Here is an 18,851-nt window from a genome sequence, read left to right as displayed (position 1 = left end):
TTCTATTGTTTCCGTGTTTTCGCTAGCTACGACAAATATTGCTAGACAAGATGCCAGTTGATGTCGATGGCTACGACAAATATTGCTAGACAAGATACCAGTTGATGTCGATGGCCAGTGTGAAGGAAACGTCCCTGAAACTATACCGTTGTTTTACGCTGTGCCATAGTGGATGTCATCGGGGATCTGAAGAGCGCGTTTTGCAACTGGCCAAACAGCCAGAACTAAAAGTTGTTATTGTTATTTTTCACAAAGAAAATTAAGAAAAAATACATAGCACATTAACCTCTCTTCAACTGATACACTGTTTATATCCCTTGTGATATATGTGTGAAGCTATTTTCCACACAACTTGACTCCACAGAACAGTAAAATATCACGATTATTGATTAAAGAAGATATCTGATTGGTTTAAATACAAGTAAAAATCGGACTCTGAAAATTGCAACGTTTGCTTTTCAAGAAACATCTATTTTTGTAGCGATGAGACATCGCCGCTGAGTTTTGATCACAAAAATAGTTGTCATCAGGGAAAATGTTTGAATCAATAACACGAAAAACAAAAACAACAACACAAAAACCATAACCGAACAAAAAAAACCAAGGAAAACCTGGTCTGATGTTTAAAGCGTTACTGAAATAATACTGGGAAATGCGATATGTGTGTTGGCTGGACATTTCTGAGCCTAACGATGAAAGATGTAGCCCGCCCCTAACAGTTTCCATGTGTTTAACACAATACTGTCCATGAATCCGCTGTCCAGAAACACATGGTCCAATTGGGAGATTATACTGAAAAGGTGTGACAAACCAACCCCACCAACGCAGTCGATCATAGTTAGGCTCAGAACTTTTCAGTCACCCCCCAAAATCTGTTCTGTGGCAGGGTCCCGAACTTCTAAACACAAATACACTTTCATGTCGCGATTGTGTCATTACAGTTATTGTCTTGACGTATCATTGTGATGTGGGGATTGCTCGTTACGCTGTGGAGCTTTTGCCTGGTAATATCTTCCCAAAAGAGATTCAAAAGAGTATACCTGAAATTGATCTATCTGAAATTGATATTGAAGGCAAATTATTATCAACATGACGTATGTCTGGGCATCAGCTATTGCAAATCAGATACATTTTACAAAATGATTATTTAACTAAATATATCCCATCGGTATAAAGATATGTATTATGTATGAAACTCATTTTTATGACATAAATAGGCAATCCAGGCAGTAACACCAAGTGATATCATAAAAAAAACTTTTAAAGTAAAAGAAGAAGAGCACATCAATAATTGATAGAAAATCTCCAAACCCGAGACGTTTTGTACTACCATGGTCGGATCCAGGAATTTTGAAAGGAGGGGGTTCAGGGGGTTGGAACCCCCTGAACCACCCATTGGCTCCACCATCGCAAAAAAAATCTTCAATGTGATCTTAAGTCATTTTCAAAAGGGGGCCGGGGGGGTCAAACCCCCTGAAACCCCCTCTGGATCCGCCACTGACTACGAGTGTTGAGACATCAGAATATCACCCTCGGTTGTCCAGGGTAAAATATCTCAATGAGTGAGTGAGTTAGTTTTACGTCGCGCTCAGCAATATTCCAGGTATATGGCGGTGGTGTGTAAATTATCGAGTCTGTACCAGACAGTCTCTGACAATGATCTTTAAGTTCCATTTGCTACCGCAGATTTGTGTAGAAAGCGACGTCATCACTTGAACAACTTCTTCGGATTTGTTACGTTTTGTCGGAATCATAGTTTGAATCTAACATATAACGAATATTTTGTAATGAGTTATAACTGTACAACCACTACTGACTTCCCCCAGATCCTCCTAGCAAACTGCTACTGGTCAATAACTTTAGGTGAACCATTGCTTGCTTACACCTTCAGGTCAACCACTTCAGGTCACTCACTGACCAGCAACTTCATGGCAACAACTTCAGGTCAACCACTTCAAGTCAACCACTAGCAGCTCAACCAGTACTGACTAACAATTTCAGGTCACAACTACAGGCCATTGCAGCCAATCACTTTAGGGCAACCACTTCCGGTCAGACATTAATGGTTTACCATTTCAGTCGACCACGACAGGCCAAAGACGACAACAAGCCAAGCGCTTCTGGCCAACCATTTCTGGTGAACCAGTACATAGCGACCACAACAGGTCAACCACTGCAGGCCAACAGGCAAAGGTGAGCACAAGCAACGTTGGTCACGGAGAGTCATTGGATGGGTGATCGTGTTTGGCAGCTTGATTAGAGTTTTTAGGACTTCTGTCCTTCCCCACAACGAAACATATGTGACACATATGGTCCTACCTTAAGCAAGTGTGTTTGTTAACAAATGCCTGTTCACCAAGCAGAAAATGGGTACCCTGTGGGATAAGTCATATGACTATTAGCCTTCTAGTGCCTAACAGGCAGCTTGGGTCATCCGGGGTAATAATGACCATCATGTTGCATGCGCTTAGAGCATGCCCGTTCGGCAGTTCAGTACTGCATAAGTGGCCTTATTATTTTAACAGGCTACAGTAGCGAGATGGAGACAGATATGGGGATCTGGGAATGAAACATCACTGGGAAGCATGGAATTGACCAGGTTTTCCGCTTTCTTCCTCTACCGACCTTGCAACAGAATCCCCGAATACCGTTTCAGAAAGTTAACACAGGCCCATACAGCTTAAAGATGTATCCAGGTAGAATTGCGTTGAATTTCATTTGTCCAAATCGTGGACACAGTGCCATCATGTTGTTCTTATTCACGACGGTAATTGCTTTGATGTTTTTATACCATTACAGGTATTGGCCCAGTTCTGTTTTTGGAATAAACAGTGCTATTTGGTAACGTTTCCTTGGCTGATCGTTGTGATTATTGTAATATACTATTTACGCTTATATATATACTAGTTAAACATCGTTTGTCGAAGTCGAAGGGACCTGCTGTATATTACCGTAGGGCGTGGGGTAGCCTAGTGGTTAAAGCGTTGGCTCGTCATGCGGAAGACCCGGGTTCGAATCCCCTCATGGGCACATTGTGTGAAGCCCATTTCTGGTGTACCCCGCCGTGATATTGCTGGAATATTGCTAAAAGCGGCGTAAAACCATACTCACTCACTATATTACCGTAGATAAGCTGATCTCATAGTTAGCCGAGGTGCTAACTTTACCCTTAAAATCAGTATCAAAATGGTAAGTCCCGTACATAAGCCGAACCACAACCTCCGTACGTGAATACTTCGAGTTACCCGAGGTTCGACACAAACGAAGGAACACGAAGGTTTTACTTCGGGAAGTTCGACACATCACAATTCGACACAACTGTATGTTTATAATATATTTGTCCAAGTTGGGATGAATTATGCTGAATGGGTACTTTACATCACAGTCAACAGTTGGTTTCTTATCGTCATTTAAATGATTTAGCAATAGCACTACACGATAAAGCCATAGCACTAAACGATAACGCGATAGCACTAGACGATAAAGCGATAGACTGCGTACCGAGAAATCGATGGAGCAAGAGATCGATATGACAAGACGAGAAAGCGATAGCACGGGACGATACAGCAAAAGTACGGGACGATAAAGCGATAGTACTGGATGATAAAGCGATAGCAGTAGACGATACAGCGATAGTACGGGACGATAAAGCGATAGTACTGGACGATAAAGCGATAATACGGGACGATACAACGATAGCACGAGACGATAAAGCGATAGTACGGGACGATAAAACGATAGCACGGGACGATAAACGATAGCACTAGACGATAAAGCGATAGCACTAGACGAGGAAGCGATAATACGGGACGATAAAGCGATAGTATGGGACGATAAAGCGATAGCACGGGACGATAAAGCGATAATACGGGTCGATAAAACAAGAGCGCGAGACCATAAAACGATAGCACGAGACGATAAAGCGATGGTACGGGACGATAAAACGATAGCACGAGACGATAAAACGACAGACTGCGAACCGACTCGTGCCAATAATATTCGTACGATTCAACATGGTTGCCGTTTGTTTACATTTCCACCCGATTTATAAAAGTGCTAACTATCAATGATTTGTAAGATGCCCGTTTATAACCAGAACTTTACCTAACTATGACAACAGATTCTCGATTACGATCAAATCAGGAAACAGTGCTGCACTTTGTTCGTATCAGCAAGTAATTGTTTGGAGATACTGGCTCTGTGAACTGGCGCATTGTTATCTTGAAAGACATATTGATTGTCTGAAATGTCTGGCTAAAACAGGCAACAAATTATTGTCAATGATATCTATATATTGTTAAGCAGTATTATCACCATCAACACGAACAAAAGTACCAACCAATGGAAATTGATGTCACCCTGGACCACCACACTAAACTTCCGGGTTTGAGGACACACGCATTCGGGTCTTTGTCTTTGTTCTTCTTGCGCAATATGAACACTATTGCCAATTACCAACATACTCTCATCATTAAATATCACTTTTTCCAGAAAGTATTTACAGTTCTTTTCCTCATTTGCGACTCGACTACGCCTTAATTTCTGTTCACCATTCTTTTTCTTGTCCTCGTAATGGGCCAATGAAATCCATCGCGGTGTAAATCCATTTGAATTGTCGCCTCTGAGACAGACTGGTCCCTCCAAGAATTGAATTCATAAAGTGTATCTTTCAGAGGCTTTTTTCAGTAGGCCCTACTATCCTGGTCTGTGGACGATTTTCGTCTGACATGTCTCGGGACGCTTTCGAGCAAACACAAAATTTATTGAAAATGTTACTTTTGACTTTTATTTAGTAACTTTCCCCTTCTCCTTGTAATTCCTCCAGTTTATCTGTCACATTATTCCTGAGTTGGTTAGATTTCCTTCCGATGATGCAATACGCTGTCGTTTGATATCAATGGACGAGCAGACGACCATTTCGATGACATCACGTGACATTCACGTGACGTTATGTAAAATACGAAACGGTGACATGCCATATTTCCACTGGGCGTGAAATATTACACTTACATTGACTGTTGAGAATATAATTAGCACGACTCTGTAACGAGGCGAGACCGGATAAAGCGATAAAGCGACAGAGCGACAAAACCAAAGCGACCTACCAAGAAAGACGACAGAGGTGAAATTTCCCATATGGTCGTACATTAAAGGAGCTTTTGCTGAGTTTCAGTGATCAATTCCTGTTATATTCACTGCTACTTTGCCATTTATACTGATACATTTTTAACATTTTGTAACAGGAACATTTCTTAAAATTTCTTATTTTTACTGATGCAGAAATCCATCACGTTTGCTTTTTTGTTGTGTCGTAAATTGGCAAGATCCACATGCACTTCTACACAAAGCCCTTTTACTATCGTTCATGTAAAACTCCACAGAAAGTCTGATGATTACTTGTGTTTTTTGCGAAACTAAGCTGACCCATTTTTGTTATTTACTAGTTTAATGGTCTCGGGCGTCAGGAAGATTTATCCCTTCATGTTTAAACATGGTTTTGGATGCCTGTGAAGATTTATGCCCTATTTATGTTTACAGCACTATCCCATTCTTGCTTGAATCTTAAAACTGAAACTTTAAGAGATAGAGTGAACAGGATCAAATAATCATGAGATATTCATGATCCATTCACAAGGAATTATCGTTCTTACCAGCCACTGTTTGTATTGTTCGCAGTGCCAGTTATCATTCAGATTTGGACTTGAAAGCGAACATGTGCTTGTCACATTTACGAATGTCACTTATGATGATGACGATGATGATGATGAATGTATATTTTGCAGACAAATATTACACATATTAACTTAAATATTTCAGATTAGATGTATGCCGTCACCTTAAAGTCACATCAGACTTCTAAGAGCTTCGTTAATTCTTGGACAATAGGAGTGGAATGCTTTGCAAAATATCATTAAAAACTAATTTGTTGTAACTCTTTTCGATCGAACTGTCTTTAGAAATGAAAATCAATGCTAACATGCTTGTAAAATAGAGTTAATCTGACCTCAAGTCAGTTGAGGCAAGACATAAGTTGGACGGGTCATAATATAGGGTCTTTGTTCAGGCAGGAATGTACCGTTATGTAGTAATTCTGTGTCGGTTATACTGTCCTGTTGTTATAGATTCTGCGCTCTCATGTGGGATATGTAAATACCTACCCAGGATATAGACAGACACTAAGACATATACACATACACACACACGCACACACACACGCACGTACACACTACTGACATCCACACTCACTCATTTACACAGATATGATTACGTTACACACATACACAGTAATGCATTTCCGGGTTAGAACTGGTCTTCAGCAGCCCATGTTTGTCGTATTACTCGACTAACGGGATCGGGTGGTCAGGCTCGCTGACTTAGCTGACACATGTCATCGTATCCCAACTGCGTAGATCGATGCTAATGATGTCTTCACTGGATTGTCTGGTCCAGAATCGATTATTTACAGACCGCCGTCACATAGCTGGAATATTAAGGCGTTCAGTAACAAAACACATTCAAATTGTTTTGAGTAGAATATATTTCGATGTGAAGCTGGTTAGTTTACAGAGCGTAGCCTGGCCCGTCCCGAGCTAACGTCTTGATTGTATCACGAACATACGTACCATGCCAAGAAAAACAATCATTTAGTTTTCGCTGAAATCCTTGGAATATTACCCGCATTTAAACAGTAAAATGTTAAAGTGAATAGTAAAAAAATGAAAAAGTTCCACAACAGACACAATTTGAAATATGATTGGAAAACATCCCGGCTCTCTCTTTAAAGGAGACAACCACCCACCATGACAACCACCAACCATGACAACCACCCACCATGATAACCACCAACCTTGACAACCACCCACCATCCCTATATCCCCAGCCTATTATCCAGCACAAACCACATATTAAATGGTCCGCCCCTGAATTATGGTGTGGTTGAACAGTACAAGTCATTACCGTTGTGTTACGTAATATGAATAGTGGAATGAATACCCCATAGTGGCCGGGAGGGGGTTAGCAAGCGAGATAAAGAGATAAAAAGAGACGAGAACGCGATGACGCGAGACGAGAAACCGATATCCCATATCGCTTTCTCGCCTGAAACTACTTAGCTAAACACGAGACGAGCTAGCATCTAGCATCGGGCTAGAAAGCGATATTGTATATCGGTTTGTCGTCTCGCGTAATCGCGTTCTAGTCTGGTGTTATCGCTTTTGTGCGGCCGTGATTGAAGGGAATAAAACAATGCCAACCCCCCCCCCCCCCTCTCTGACACCAGAGAAGGCGGCTGACGTCACATGGTCAGTCACCTTCAGATTCAAACATTAATTCCTTGAAAACACGAAGAGGGTAAAAAAAGTCGTTTTTGGAAGTAAACCCGAAGAAATGTAACCTGTTGATCTAGTACGAGCGAAAAACTGACAGGCGAGCGAGCCCACAGTGTACTGTTTCAATCCATCTTGGCCTTCGGCTCCGACAATCGATACGTTATGGTAGAACCAGTCTGCTGATGTGGGCGTGGCTGAATTTTATTTCATTTGGAAATGGATGCAATAATGCATAACCAATTCAGCTTTTCAGAATGCAGGAACAACACCGGACAGAACGAAATATGATTATTGAATGTTTACTAGAAATGCATTAATGTCCGCTAGCTGAAAATACTTTGCTGTGAATTAGGTATGTACATATTACTCCGGGTTTACTTTTACAGTTTACTTGAGGTTAACTTGACATACCTTTCTGCACGTTAACTTGATATGCTCCGTTCTACGTTAGCTTGACAGACGGCGCGTTAACTAGTCATCCTTTACTTGGGTTTACCAGACAGGTTTACACTGAACATACATTTGACATACTAGGTTTACATAAACTACATATCATCAGATAACTAGATTGACTTGACCGAAGTTAGACATAAGTTACGGCAAGTTAACTTGACATACTTTACTGAACATTAACTAAACATACTTTACTGAACGTTAACTAAACATACTTTACTGAACGTTAACTAAACATACTTTACTGAACGTTAACTAAACATACTTTACTGAACGTTAACTAAACATACTTTACTGCACGTTAACTAAACATAAACATACTTTACTGAACGTTAACTAAAACATACTTTACTGAACTTACTTTACTTAACTAAACATACTTTGCTGAACGTTAACTAAACATACTTTACTGAACGTTAATTAGACATACTTTACTGACATACATTTACTGAACGTTAACTAAACATACTTTACTAAACGTTAACTAGACATACTTTACTGAACGTTAACTAAACATACTTTGCTGAACGTTAACTAAACATACTTTACTGCACGTTAACGTTAAACATACTTTGACTGCACGTTAACTAAACATACTTTTGCTGAACGTTAACATGACATACTTTACTGAACGTTAACTAAACATACTTTTACTGAACGTTAACTAAACATACTTTTACTGAACGTTAACTAAACATACTTTTGCTGACATAAACTTTACTGACGCTTAACTTTTACTCAACGTTAACTAAACATACTTTTACTCAACGTTAACTAAACATACTTTACTGCAACGTTAACTAGACACGTTAACTAAACATACTTTACTGAACGTTAACTAGACATAACTTTTACTGAACGTTAACTTAAAAACATACTTTTACTGAACGTTAACTAGACACGTTAACTAAACATACTTTACTGAACGTTAACTAAACATACTTTACTGAACGTTAACTAGACATACTTTACTGAACGTTAACTAAACATACTTTACTGAACGTTAACTAAACATACTTTACTGAACGTTAACTAAACATACTTTACTGAACGTTAACTAAACATACTTTACTGAACGTTAACTAAACGTTAACTAAACATACTTTACTGAACGTTAACTAGACATACTTTACTGAACGTTAACTAAACATACTTTACTGAACGTTAACTAAACATACTTTGCTGAACGTTAACTAAACATACTTTACTGAACGTTAACTAAACATACTTTACTGAACGTTAACTAGACATACTTTACTGAACGTTAACTAAACACATACTTTTTACTGAACGTTAACTACAACTTTACTGAATAACTTTTACTGAACGTTAACTAAACATACTTTACTTTACTGAACGTTAACTAAACATACTTTACTGAACGTTAACTAAACATACTTTACTGAACGTTAACTAAACATACTTTACTGAACGTTAACTAGACATACTTTACTGAACGTTAACTAAACATACTTTACTGAACGTTAACTAAACATACTTTACTGAACGTTAACTAAACATACTTTACTTAAAACATACTTTACTGACGTTAACTAAACATGCTTTGCTTTAACTAAACATACTTTGCTGAACGTTAACTAAACATACTTTACTGAACGTTAACTAAACATACTTTACTGAACGTTAACTAGACATACTTTACTGAACGTTAACTAAACATACTTTACTCAACGTTAACTAAACATACTTTGCTGAACGTTAACTAGACATACTTTACTGAACGTTAACTAAACATACTTTACTGAACATTAACTAAACATACTTTACTGAACGTTAACTAAACATACTTTACTGAACGTTAACTAGACATACTTTACTCAACGTTAACTAAACATACTTTACTGAACGTTAACTAAACATACTTTACTGAACGTTAACTAAACATACTTTGCTGAACGTTAACTAAACATACTTTACTGAACATTAACTAAACATACTTTGCTGAACGTTAACTAAACATACTTTACTGAACGTTAACTAAACATACTTTGCTGAACGTTAACTAAACATACTTTGCTGAACGTTAACTAGACATACTTTACTGAACATTAACTAAACATACTTTACTCAACGTTAACTAGACATACTTTACTGCACGTTAACTAAATATAGTTAACTCAACGTTAATGTACGTTTGCTAAATATGTTTTACTCAAGGTGAAGTAGATATGCTTTACTGCAGGTTAAATAGACATACTTTACTTTACCTCATCGTAACAACCAATAATTTACTGAATGCCCCGTTTCACGTTAAAAGGCATGCCGTACTTGCCTTTTTTAACCATCTATCATACGTTAACAAATAAAAAAACGTCTTGGAAACAAAATCGCAATTAAAATCGGCCTATAAAAGTAACTGCTTACCATCAGAAACAGCTTGATTGATCAACGTGTCATAAGTTTATACGAGAACGCTCTTGTGCTCCTGAATATGAGAGGAATATAACATCGACTCTCCTTTGAAACAGTAGACAGTGATTGACGTTACTACTGAAGATACATTCAACGTGTCATGTTTAAAAATACACTCAGAAGAAAACAATTCCATGAATTGAGTTCAGTTCTACAGAGACCTATTTCTTAGCCCAATTGAATACAATACACCACGGAATTGAGATGCATGTACGTTTTATATTCTGCTGTGTCATTGATAGTTGAAGTAAGCTTGTTTGAGAAATCGTAACCAGTGTTTCTCTCTCTCGCCTATTTAGGAATGTTGCATTAAAATGTCACAGCATCCGCCGGTGGTAGATAAGAACCTTTGAGTGTGATGAGCTGCTTGCGTTGTTTCACTTATTATCGATATTCTCGGTTTGTTTAAACTGGTGGTAACAGGCTGAAAATGACGGCAAATGAGATTGTTTATTATAATACCATCTCGTACAGCAAAGCCGATAATTACATCAGGACAAAAGGCCGGAGAAATAACAAAGGATGGCACGAACTTTCGATCTGTTGATTGTGGAGAGATACAAAAGTGGCTGGTGCCCAAGCTCGTGCATAGATTGACATTGTCTCTCAGAAGATGGCGACATTCACTAGTCAAACCTGTACATATAATCTTATAATATATTCAAACTTGTGCATTTAATATGTACGATGTATTAAAATATGTACATTTAATATGTACGATATATTCAAATATCTACATTTAATATGAACGATATGTTCCAATATGTCCATTTAATCTGTACGATATATTGAAATATGTACATTTAATATGTACGATATATCAGAATAGCCGCATTTAATATGTACGATATATTGTAATACGTACATTTATTATCAACGGTATGTTCAAATATGTACATTAAATATGTACGATATTTTCAAATTTTTACATTAAATCTGTACGATATGTCCAAATGTGTACGTATAATCTGTACGATATGTTCAAATGTATACATATAATCTGTACGATATGTTCAAATGTGTACGTATAATCTGTACGATATGTTCAAATGTGTACGTATAATCTGTACGATATGTTCAAATGTGTTCGTATAATCTGTACGATATGTTCGAATATCTACCAGGTTTATGTTAATGCACGCTTAACTTAATGGGAGTCCTCGTCATTTAAGCTATAAGAATAAAATAACAAGCTATGTTGCAGGAGACGCCGTCCCTGTACGCGGAGAACTGTCCCCCAACTCTGCTAATTGAACATGTAAATTTGAAAACAAAATATAGAAAATGCGCGTAAAAGACATGATGAAAACATTTTCAGTTGTCGGGCACTTTTGTAAATCTGACAGTGTGATATCCCAAAATGGAAGGATATCGGCAAACGGTTGGGGATAGGTTTAGGTTGATTGGGGGAAGCTACAAAGATTACTCAACATGAACAACTCATTACTTTGAGTAATGTCTGAGGGGCAACTTCAGGGCTGCACAAGGAATCCGACATTCGACGTCAATAATAAGAAACAGGTTGAAGACTGGGGTCTGAAATCAAGATATCTTTCCTGGGGACTGTGTCTGACTATGGCACACAGGCGACTCAGCCAAAGCGAACCACAGCTGTTTAGACGTCGTCAACAGCTGCACTGGCGATCACCACATGCACAGATGAATCATGTTTCAAGTTGGTCTTTAACGATGGTAGACAACGAGAGAGGGGTACTATCTGGCAGCAGCCAAAGGAACAATGGTGGGTACCTCTGGCAGCAGCCCAAGAACATGATGGGTACCTCTGGCAGCAGCCCAAGAACATGGTGGGTACGGTGGCAGCAGCCCAAGAACATGGTGGGTACGTACGGTGGCAGCAGCCCAAGAACATGGTGGGTACGGTGGCAGCAGCCCAAGAACATGGATGGTACGTACGGTGGCAGCAGCCCAAGAACATGGTGGGTACGTACGGTGGCAGCAGCCCAAGAACATGGTGGGTACGGTGACAGCAGCATTACGTCTCTGGTTGCAGCGCCTACTACAACAGGACGGATCTGATGATCGTACAAGGGGAACATGACCGGTCAACGTTATGTGGACCAAAGCGTACGTCCAGTAGTCATACCAATAGCCAAGTGCGCAGCTCATAACCTTGAGTCCAAGGGTAACACCGCACGACTCATCGGGCACGTTGAAGTCGACTGCTGAGAAGTCTTCACAACATCGCCAGATCTCCAGTCATGTGAGCGAGTGAATACCTTGAGATGTCCAGGGGAAAGGGGTTGACAATAGAAGTCAGTATTCCCAACATCTACAACAGCTTGAACAAACCTTTCAAGAAAGATAACACGGAAGACATCCCGGTGTTTTCATATTCAGAACGCTCAGAAGATGCCTGCATCTAGGCTTACAGGACATTGACCAATTACTACGAAGATATAATTCCACAACGTCATTTCTTATATATCATTTCGGAAAAAGTCTATAATATTGTAGCTATACATTAATATACCGACTTTTGAGAGGTTGTGTGTGTATTGAACTGTCTACCGGGTCGTTATCTGTGACATATGTATATATCTACCAGATCATGTGGCTCGACGATATATCAAATATCCTCCAGGTCGTGTCGTAAAATATGATTAAAAATTTACCCCACAGTGCAGCAGTATGACATATCCACATTACTGTCAGTTTGTGTACGTGACGACCCGTGAAGATCCGAGTCAGAATTGATCTTCAGCAGCCAATTCGTTTATACAAGGCGACTAACGGGATCGGGTGGTTGGGCTCGCTCACTTCACTGTCGCGGTATCCTAGAAGCGTAGATCAATGCTACACACGTTGACTGTTGTAGAGCCAGTAGGGGCAGAAGAGTAGAACGTCCACACCTGTATTCGCCTCCAAGCTATTACTCACAGACATTAATTCTCCTGAATATAATACTGATGATCATAAAGCCCAATTAAGACCTACCTTGAGACAGAACAGTTCGATCATCTCAAGTCAATACATCTCATGACAATAGCAACCATTGTGGTCTAAGCTTTAATTAAAATTTTAAAAATCTCTAAATGAATTACTATCGTAAGAAAACATGTCTAAAGGGAATAAATGGTTTAACTGTGTTGTTCAAATTGTACGTATTCAATTAATACAGCAATCTTTAAGAAGAAATTGGATAGCATATGAACACAAAAAGGATTAAATGTTATCATTCGCATACTAGGAGCTATAAGAGCAATAGAGCATCTGGATGCATTCTGTGTTACTGAAGATAATTTGATTACTATTTCTATTCGTATTTCTTATCGGTTATCGGATGACGCTTGGGGACATCCATGTTCTATAGACATGTCCAGCTTGATTCAGGAATAGTGGGGCCACTAATACAATTTACGTTTAAGTCGGGTATTTTTGTCGGTGATTGTGTCAGTTAAGAGTGTACATCGATATCTGACTTGCCTAATCTTGGACAAGCATCCTGGACGGTTCCTGGTTGGTTAAAACAAACGCCCATGCCTTTCAGTCGCCCTTGATCGATACCGGACAGAACTCTCCGGCGTGGGAGGGAACAAAGACCACGCACCTGGCAGAGCCGAGCGCTGATTGGCTGCATCCCCCCACTTCTCGCTCCGTCAATCACAGCTTTCGCAAATTAACGCAATTATATTTTCTAAAAGACATTTCGCAATGACAGCTTATAACAGTACTAAATTATGTGCTGTTTCTATAGCTACATACGCATATGGTACTTAAATATAGTCCAATTAATCGCTAATGTGACCCCTCTGTCAAAGTGAAAACATTACGCAGGTATGAAACTGTGAATAGTTGATAGTTCCACACCTCGCTGCTACGGCCCAACCAAATCACTTACAATCTGACGCCGGAAGTTTGGAGGTCTATGGTTGGCCAATATAAACGTCGGGCGGCGCAAGCAACTGCCTTAGTTCCATCGCCGGCGTTGTCGCACCAGACGAAGCTCAGCCTCAGGATCAGGATCTTTCGCTTATATACCCAGCCAGGATGGTGCGTCAATCTAACACCGTGCATGTACTTTGCAGTGTGTCCCTCATCCTCCTCATCTTGTTACAAGGGCTGTCGTCTGCTGCACCCATTGACGACTTCACGGACGATGACGAGGAGGCCATTAAGGTAAGAAAAACTTTTAACAACTTTTACAATTATGTTTTTTGGGTTGAGATTTATGGCTTTGAACCAAGTCTTTATAGCCTTTTTAATACTTGTTGCGGGATTAAGTTAATCTGAACGAAAATTAAAAGGCGGTAAAACTGTACTGGATGCCGTGAAACGTGTGAAATGCTTCAAGGAATGGTGTGTTTTTTGCCCCGGCGACAAAACATTGTGTCTTTTTAATTATTTTTTTAACCTATTGCAACTTAGTTCAATCAAGTTATGATAAGGGAAAAACAACATCAAATAGTTAATCCTTATGGACTGTGTCAGGTAAGCTTAATTAAAATTTGCCTTCATTAAGTGTTTTGGCTACAAGTCAGGTTGGTGAACAAATTTTACAGTGACGAAAGCCTGCTACTTGAAATATTTCAGTGAGGTCAAGAGATATGTCTTAAATATCATTAAAGCAAAGTTATCAGAGCAGAGGTGAAATTTTAGCTATAACGGAAGCAGCTGAGTAAATTTTGTAAGATATACAGAGATATATACTCAAATTTCAGTTATATCTCTAGTTAAGGTTCTCTCCCCCTCTCTCTCCCTCTCTCTCTCCCCCCCCTCTCTCTCTAGTTTAATGCAATCAGTTAGACGAGAAGATAGATATATACTGTGATAACAGATCTATCGTCTGTTAAAGTTTATAATGTAGGCAAGCAAGTCTCAATGTCTAGTTAGACTGGGAGACAGATATATCGCCGGATCATCGCTCTATCTCCAGGTAAAGGTTGAAAATTTGATAGGAAGATTGATAGGTCATAAAACAAACCCTTTCCTGTGTAGTTTATCTAGCAACGCAGTCCAGCAACATACCTTGATCTTTACCATTGATTGGAAAAGTCTGGCTATGTGAGTGTTTCCGACTGCCGCAGCAATACTGTGATTAGGTTTCTTTTCGTTATCTGTTCGCTTTTGTCCTAAACGCCATTTCATAATCGACGTGTCATATCAAACAGACAGCATCTTTATGGGATTGGGAATAATTGAGAATCACACAGACATCAAGAAAATATTAAAGCCATTCCATAAATAGGTAAAAAAGAACTTTAAGAACTTCTGAATTGTCAACCGCGCTTCGATGTAAACAGTTCCGAAAGATCCTGGGTTCACGGTGGAATTTTACCAATATGGGGGTTGTGGGGTGTGGGGGGTGTTATATGTTTTTTCCGACATGGGTGGTGGGTGGGTGGGGTGTTTCAGTTCTTGTTGCATCATATGTATCCGTCATCTGTGCCTAAATCTGGGATAATAAATTCTGAAAGGCATATTCCAGAGTGTCAGATTATGTAGAACGAAATATGAGAATACGTATCCAGTTTAAAAGAAAACACAAGTCAAGCTTTTTTAGTATCAATGTGCAATCGTATATGTTTGTACGTCACGCGATACTTGGTAATATAGCTTAATAAATTGGAAATCTAAAATTTCAATGAAAGGTATCACGAACACGTGCTACCCTCTCCAGCTGACATGAACTTCTAGATTTCAAATCACATCCTTGCGGAACACTATGACCAATATTGCCAGCGACACTATGGCACATCATACAGATCTACGGTGAGGGTATATCAACTTGGTTTCATGGGGTCAACCCACAGATGTTTGGTGAAACTGGTAGTTCTCTTGGATGATATCAGGGAAGTGGTAGATTGAATGATGTAAAACATCTTATGGATGATATCAGAGAAGTGGTAGATTGAGTGATTTAAACACCCGTCAGTGTTTGGTCTCACACCGCTATAAGAGAGACAAATCACCTGTAACACTACTTGCATGAATTATGTCTCTCTCCTATAGATGAGACTGACGACACTACCTGCCAGAATTATGTCTCACTCTCCTATAGATGAGACTGACGACACTACCTGCCAGAATTATGTCTCTCTCCTATAGATGAGACTGACGACACTACCTGCCAGAATTATGTCTCTCTCCTATAGATGAGACTGACGACACTACCTGCCAGAATTATGTCTCTCTCCTATAGATGAGACTGACGACACTACCTGTCAGAATTATGTCTCACTCCTATAGATGAGACTGCACTACCTGCCCGAGGTTTGCCTCATCCGGGTGGAACAATGAATTAAAACACTACCGGCAAACGTTTCTTCAAACCCAAGTTCACTCAGATTTAAAATCTAGTTATACGCTATTAAATTTTCATTAAAACAATATGTGATGTTAAAGTTTTTGTGTGATACTTTGCTGCAAGTAATATACTCATGCTAATATGGTTGTCACCCCTCCCCACCCCAACCCCCACACACCTCACACCCCCACCCCACACCCCTCTCCAGTTAAAATAATTGAAGGGGGTGACAACCATTATTGGCATGAGAAAATATGCCATCTGACACTTTATAATCCGTGACATTTAAGATTTTCCGGAATCTGTGTTGACCAGTCTGTACTTTGAGCAGCTATTAACTGACTGGATTCAACGAAATATATAATGTTGTTCCACTGTTACCCGCCCCGGGCATGAAGACATGTTACCAAACACGGAATCTGTATGTGTCAACCACAAGTTCACTTGTCGTAAAAGTGGCAATTAAAAGCCATTCCAACAATGGTCACTACTTGAAGACCAGCCTTCGCTGGATGTACAGCAATACATCTGTGTCTGTATCAACACACCCTGACTCTGTAAATGATCTCTTTTAATGCCTGGTCAATTGATTGGTCCGTGATGGAACAATTAATGGTGGCCGTCCCTAGTTGTAGACAAGAGCGGCATCTTGCCATGTATGCTCTGCTCTCTTGATCCAGGCGTACATCACTCGCAGTAAATAACACACTTTGAAATATCCAAAGAGGTTTTGAAAGGTATTAAAGATTTAAGATTGTATCTTTTTAACTGCCGTCTAACCTTGGTCCCAGTTCAGTCAGGTCATTTCAGGTGATATCCACTCTGCGCCATGATGTATGGCTTTACAGAAGCGTTTAATTGACCCCCAGGGACGGCAAAAGCAGAACATAGTGGCAGAGATTGCCACGTAGTTGTAGTTTCTTGGCAGCGTGGAATGAGAAGAAACCTTGATTTGTCGTTCTGTGTGTGACATGCATTTAAACTGCACGATGGTTGCGTTTGAACAATCTATGTACACACGTTTAAGTGTCTCATAAGTCGATGAAACTCCCGTTAAAACTGCTGTTGACGGTGTATGAGGCCATTTTGCTTCCTATTGTAACTATAATTCTGTAGCAATAGGATTGTATGTATCAGGCAGTATTTCTAAGTAGCATGGGCAATGTGCTGTGACGTTAACATCGGCACCATCACACAGCGACGCCATCCTAACACGCTCTGTATACTCAGACCATGTGGTACTACCATCATACATACACCCCGTCATACACTCTCTGTCGTACATACTCTGTCGTACATACACTTTGTCATACACTGTGTCATACACACTCTCCATCGTACGCGACTAATGGGATCGGGTGGTCAGGCTCGCTGGTTTGGTTGACACATGTCATCGGTTCCCAATTGCGCAGATCGATGCTCATGCTGTTGATCACTGGATTGTCTGGTCCAGACTCGATTATTTACAGACCGCCGCCATATAGCTGGAATATTGTTGAGTGCGGCGTAAAACTAAACTCACTCACTCACTCCACCGTACGTTCTCTGTCGTGCAAACTCTGTCAGGCATGGGTCACGTCACACACACCTGCATACTCTCTGTCATACAGACTCCGTCGTACACACCTGCATACTCTCTGTCATACAGATTCCGGCATACACACCTGCGTACTATCTGTCATACAGACTCCGTCATACACACCTGCATACTCTCTGTCATACAGACTCCGTCATACACACCTGCATACTATCTGTCATACAGACTCCGTCATACATACCTGCATACTCTCTGTCATACAGACTCCGTCATACACACCTGCATACTCTCTGTCATACAGACTCCGTCGTACACACTTGCATACTCTCTGTCATACAGACTCCGTCATACACACCTGCATACTCTCTGTCATACAGACTCAGTCATACACACCTGCATACTCTCTGTCATACAGACTCAGTCATACACACCTGCGTACTCTCTGTCATACATACAACCCGTCATACACATCATATATATGCTCCATCAACAAAAGACGCTCCTTTGAATATTATATATCATTTGCCAATGGAAGGTTTCACGGGCAAACGTTTTCTTGTAAACAAGAACGTTATGCAAATAACCACCATTCACTGAAACTAAACTCAAACTATACCAAGTATTCATCAGAGGTTGATGGGTCTAAGCACTTCTGTTTGTTAAAAACATACATTCACTTATATTCCAGTTTAAAAACGTTCTAATCTGTATACTTCCGCCAAAACATTAAACAAAGTAAATTGTTGCAGACGTATTTCCTCAATTCCCGTCAACCTGATAAAGCACCAGCACTCCCCATGTTTAACTGCACAGTATAAGCTAACTACAGCGGCTC

At 39.8% G+C, this 18,851-nt stretch overlaps 1 protein-coding gene across 1 annotated transcript in view; it reads left to right on the top strand.

The window, feature by feature from the left end:
- Nucleotides 1-14,137: 14,137 nt before the first annotated feature.
- Nucleotides 14,138-18,851, top strand: part of LOC124279641 — a 30,741-nt gene continuing 26,027 nt past the window's right edge. Inside the window, exon 1 of the mRNA XM_046715478.1 lies at nt 14,138-14,351. Within this exon, the coding sequence (XP_046571434.1) occupies nt 14,223-14,351 (129 nt within the window). The 5' untranslated portion in view covers nt 14,138-14,222. The remainder of the gene's footprint in view (nt 14,352-18,851) is intronic.

This window comes from Haliotis rubra, unplaced genomic scaffold, assembly GCF_003918875.1.
Source record: "Haliotis rubra isolate DU_JTF1 unplaced genomic scaffold, ASM391887v1 Scf254, whole genome shotgun sequence".
NCBI lineage: Eukaryota > Metazoa > Mollusca > Gastropoda > Lepetellida > Haliotidae > Haliotis > Haliotis rubra.
Note: the sequence above shows the minus strand (reverse complement) of the source record. Positions and strands in the feature narration are given on the sequence as shown.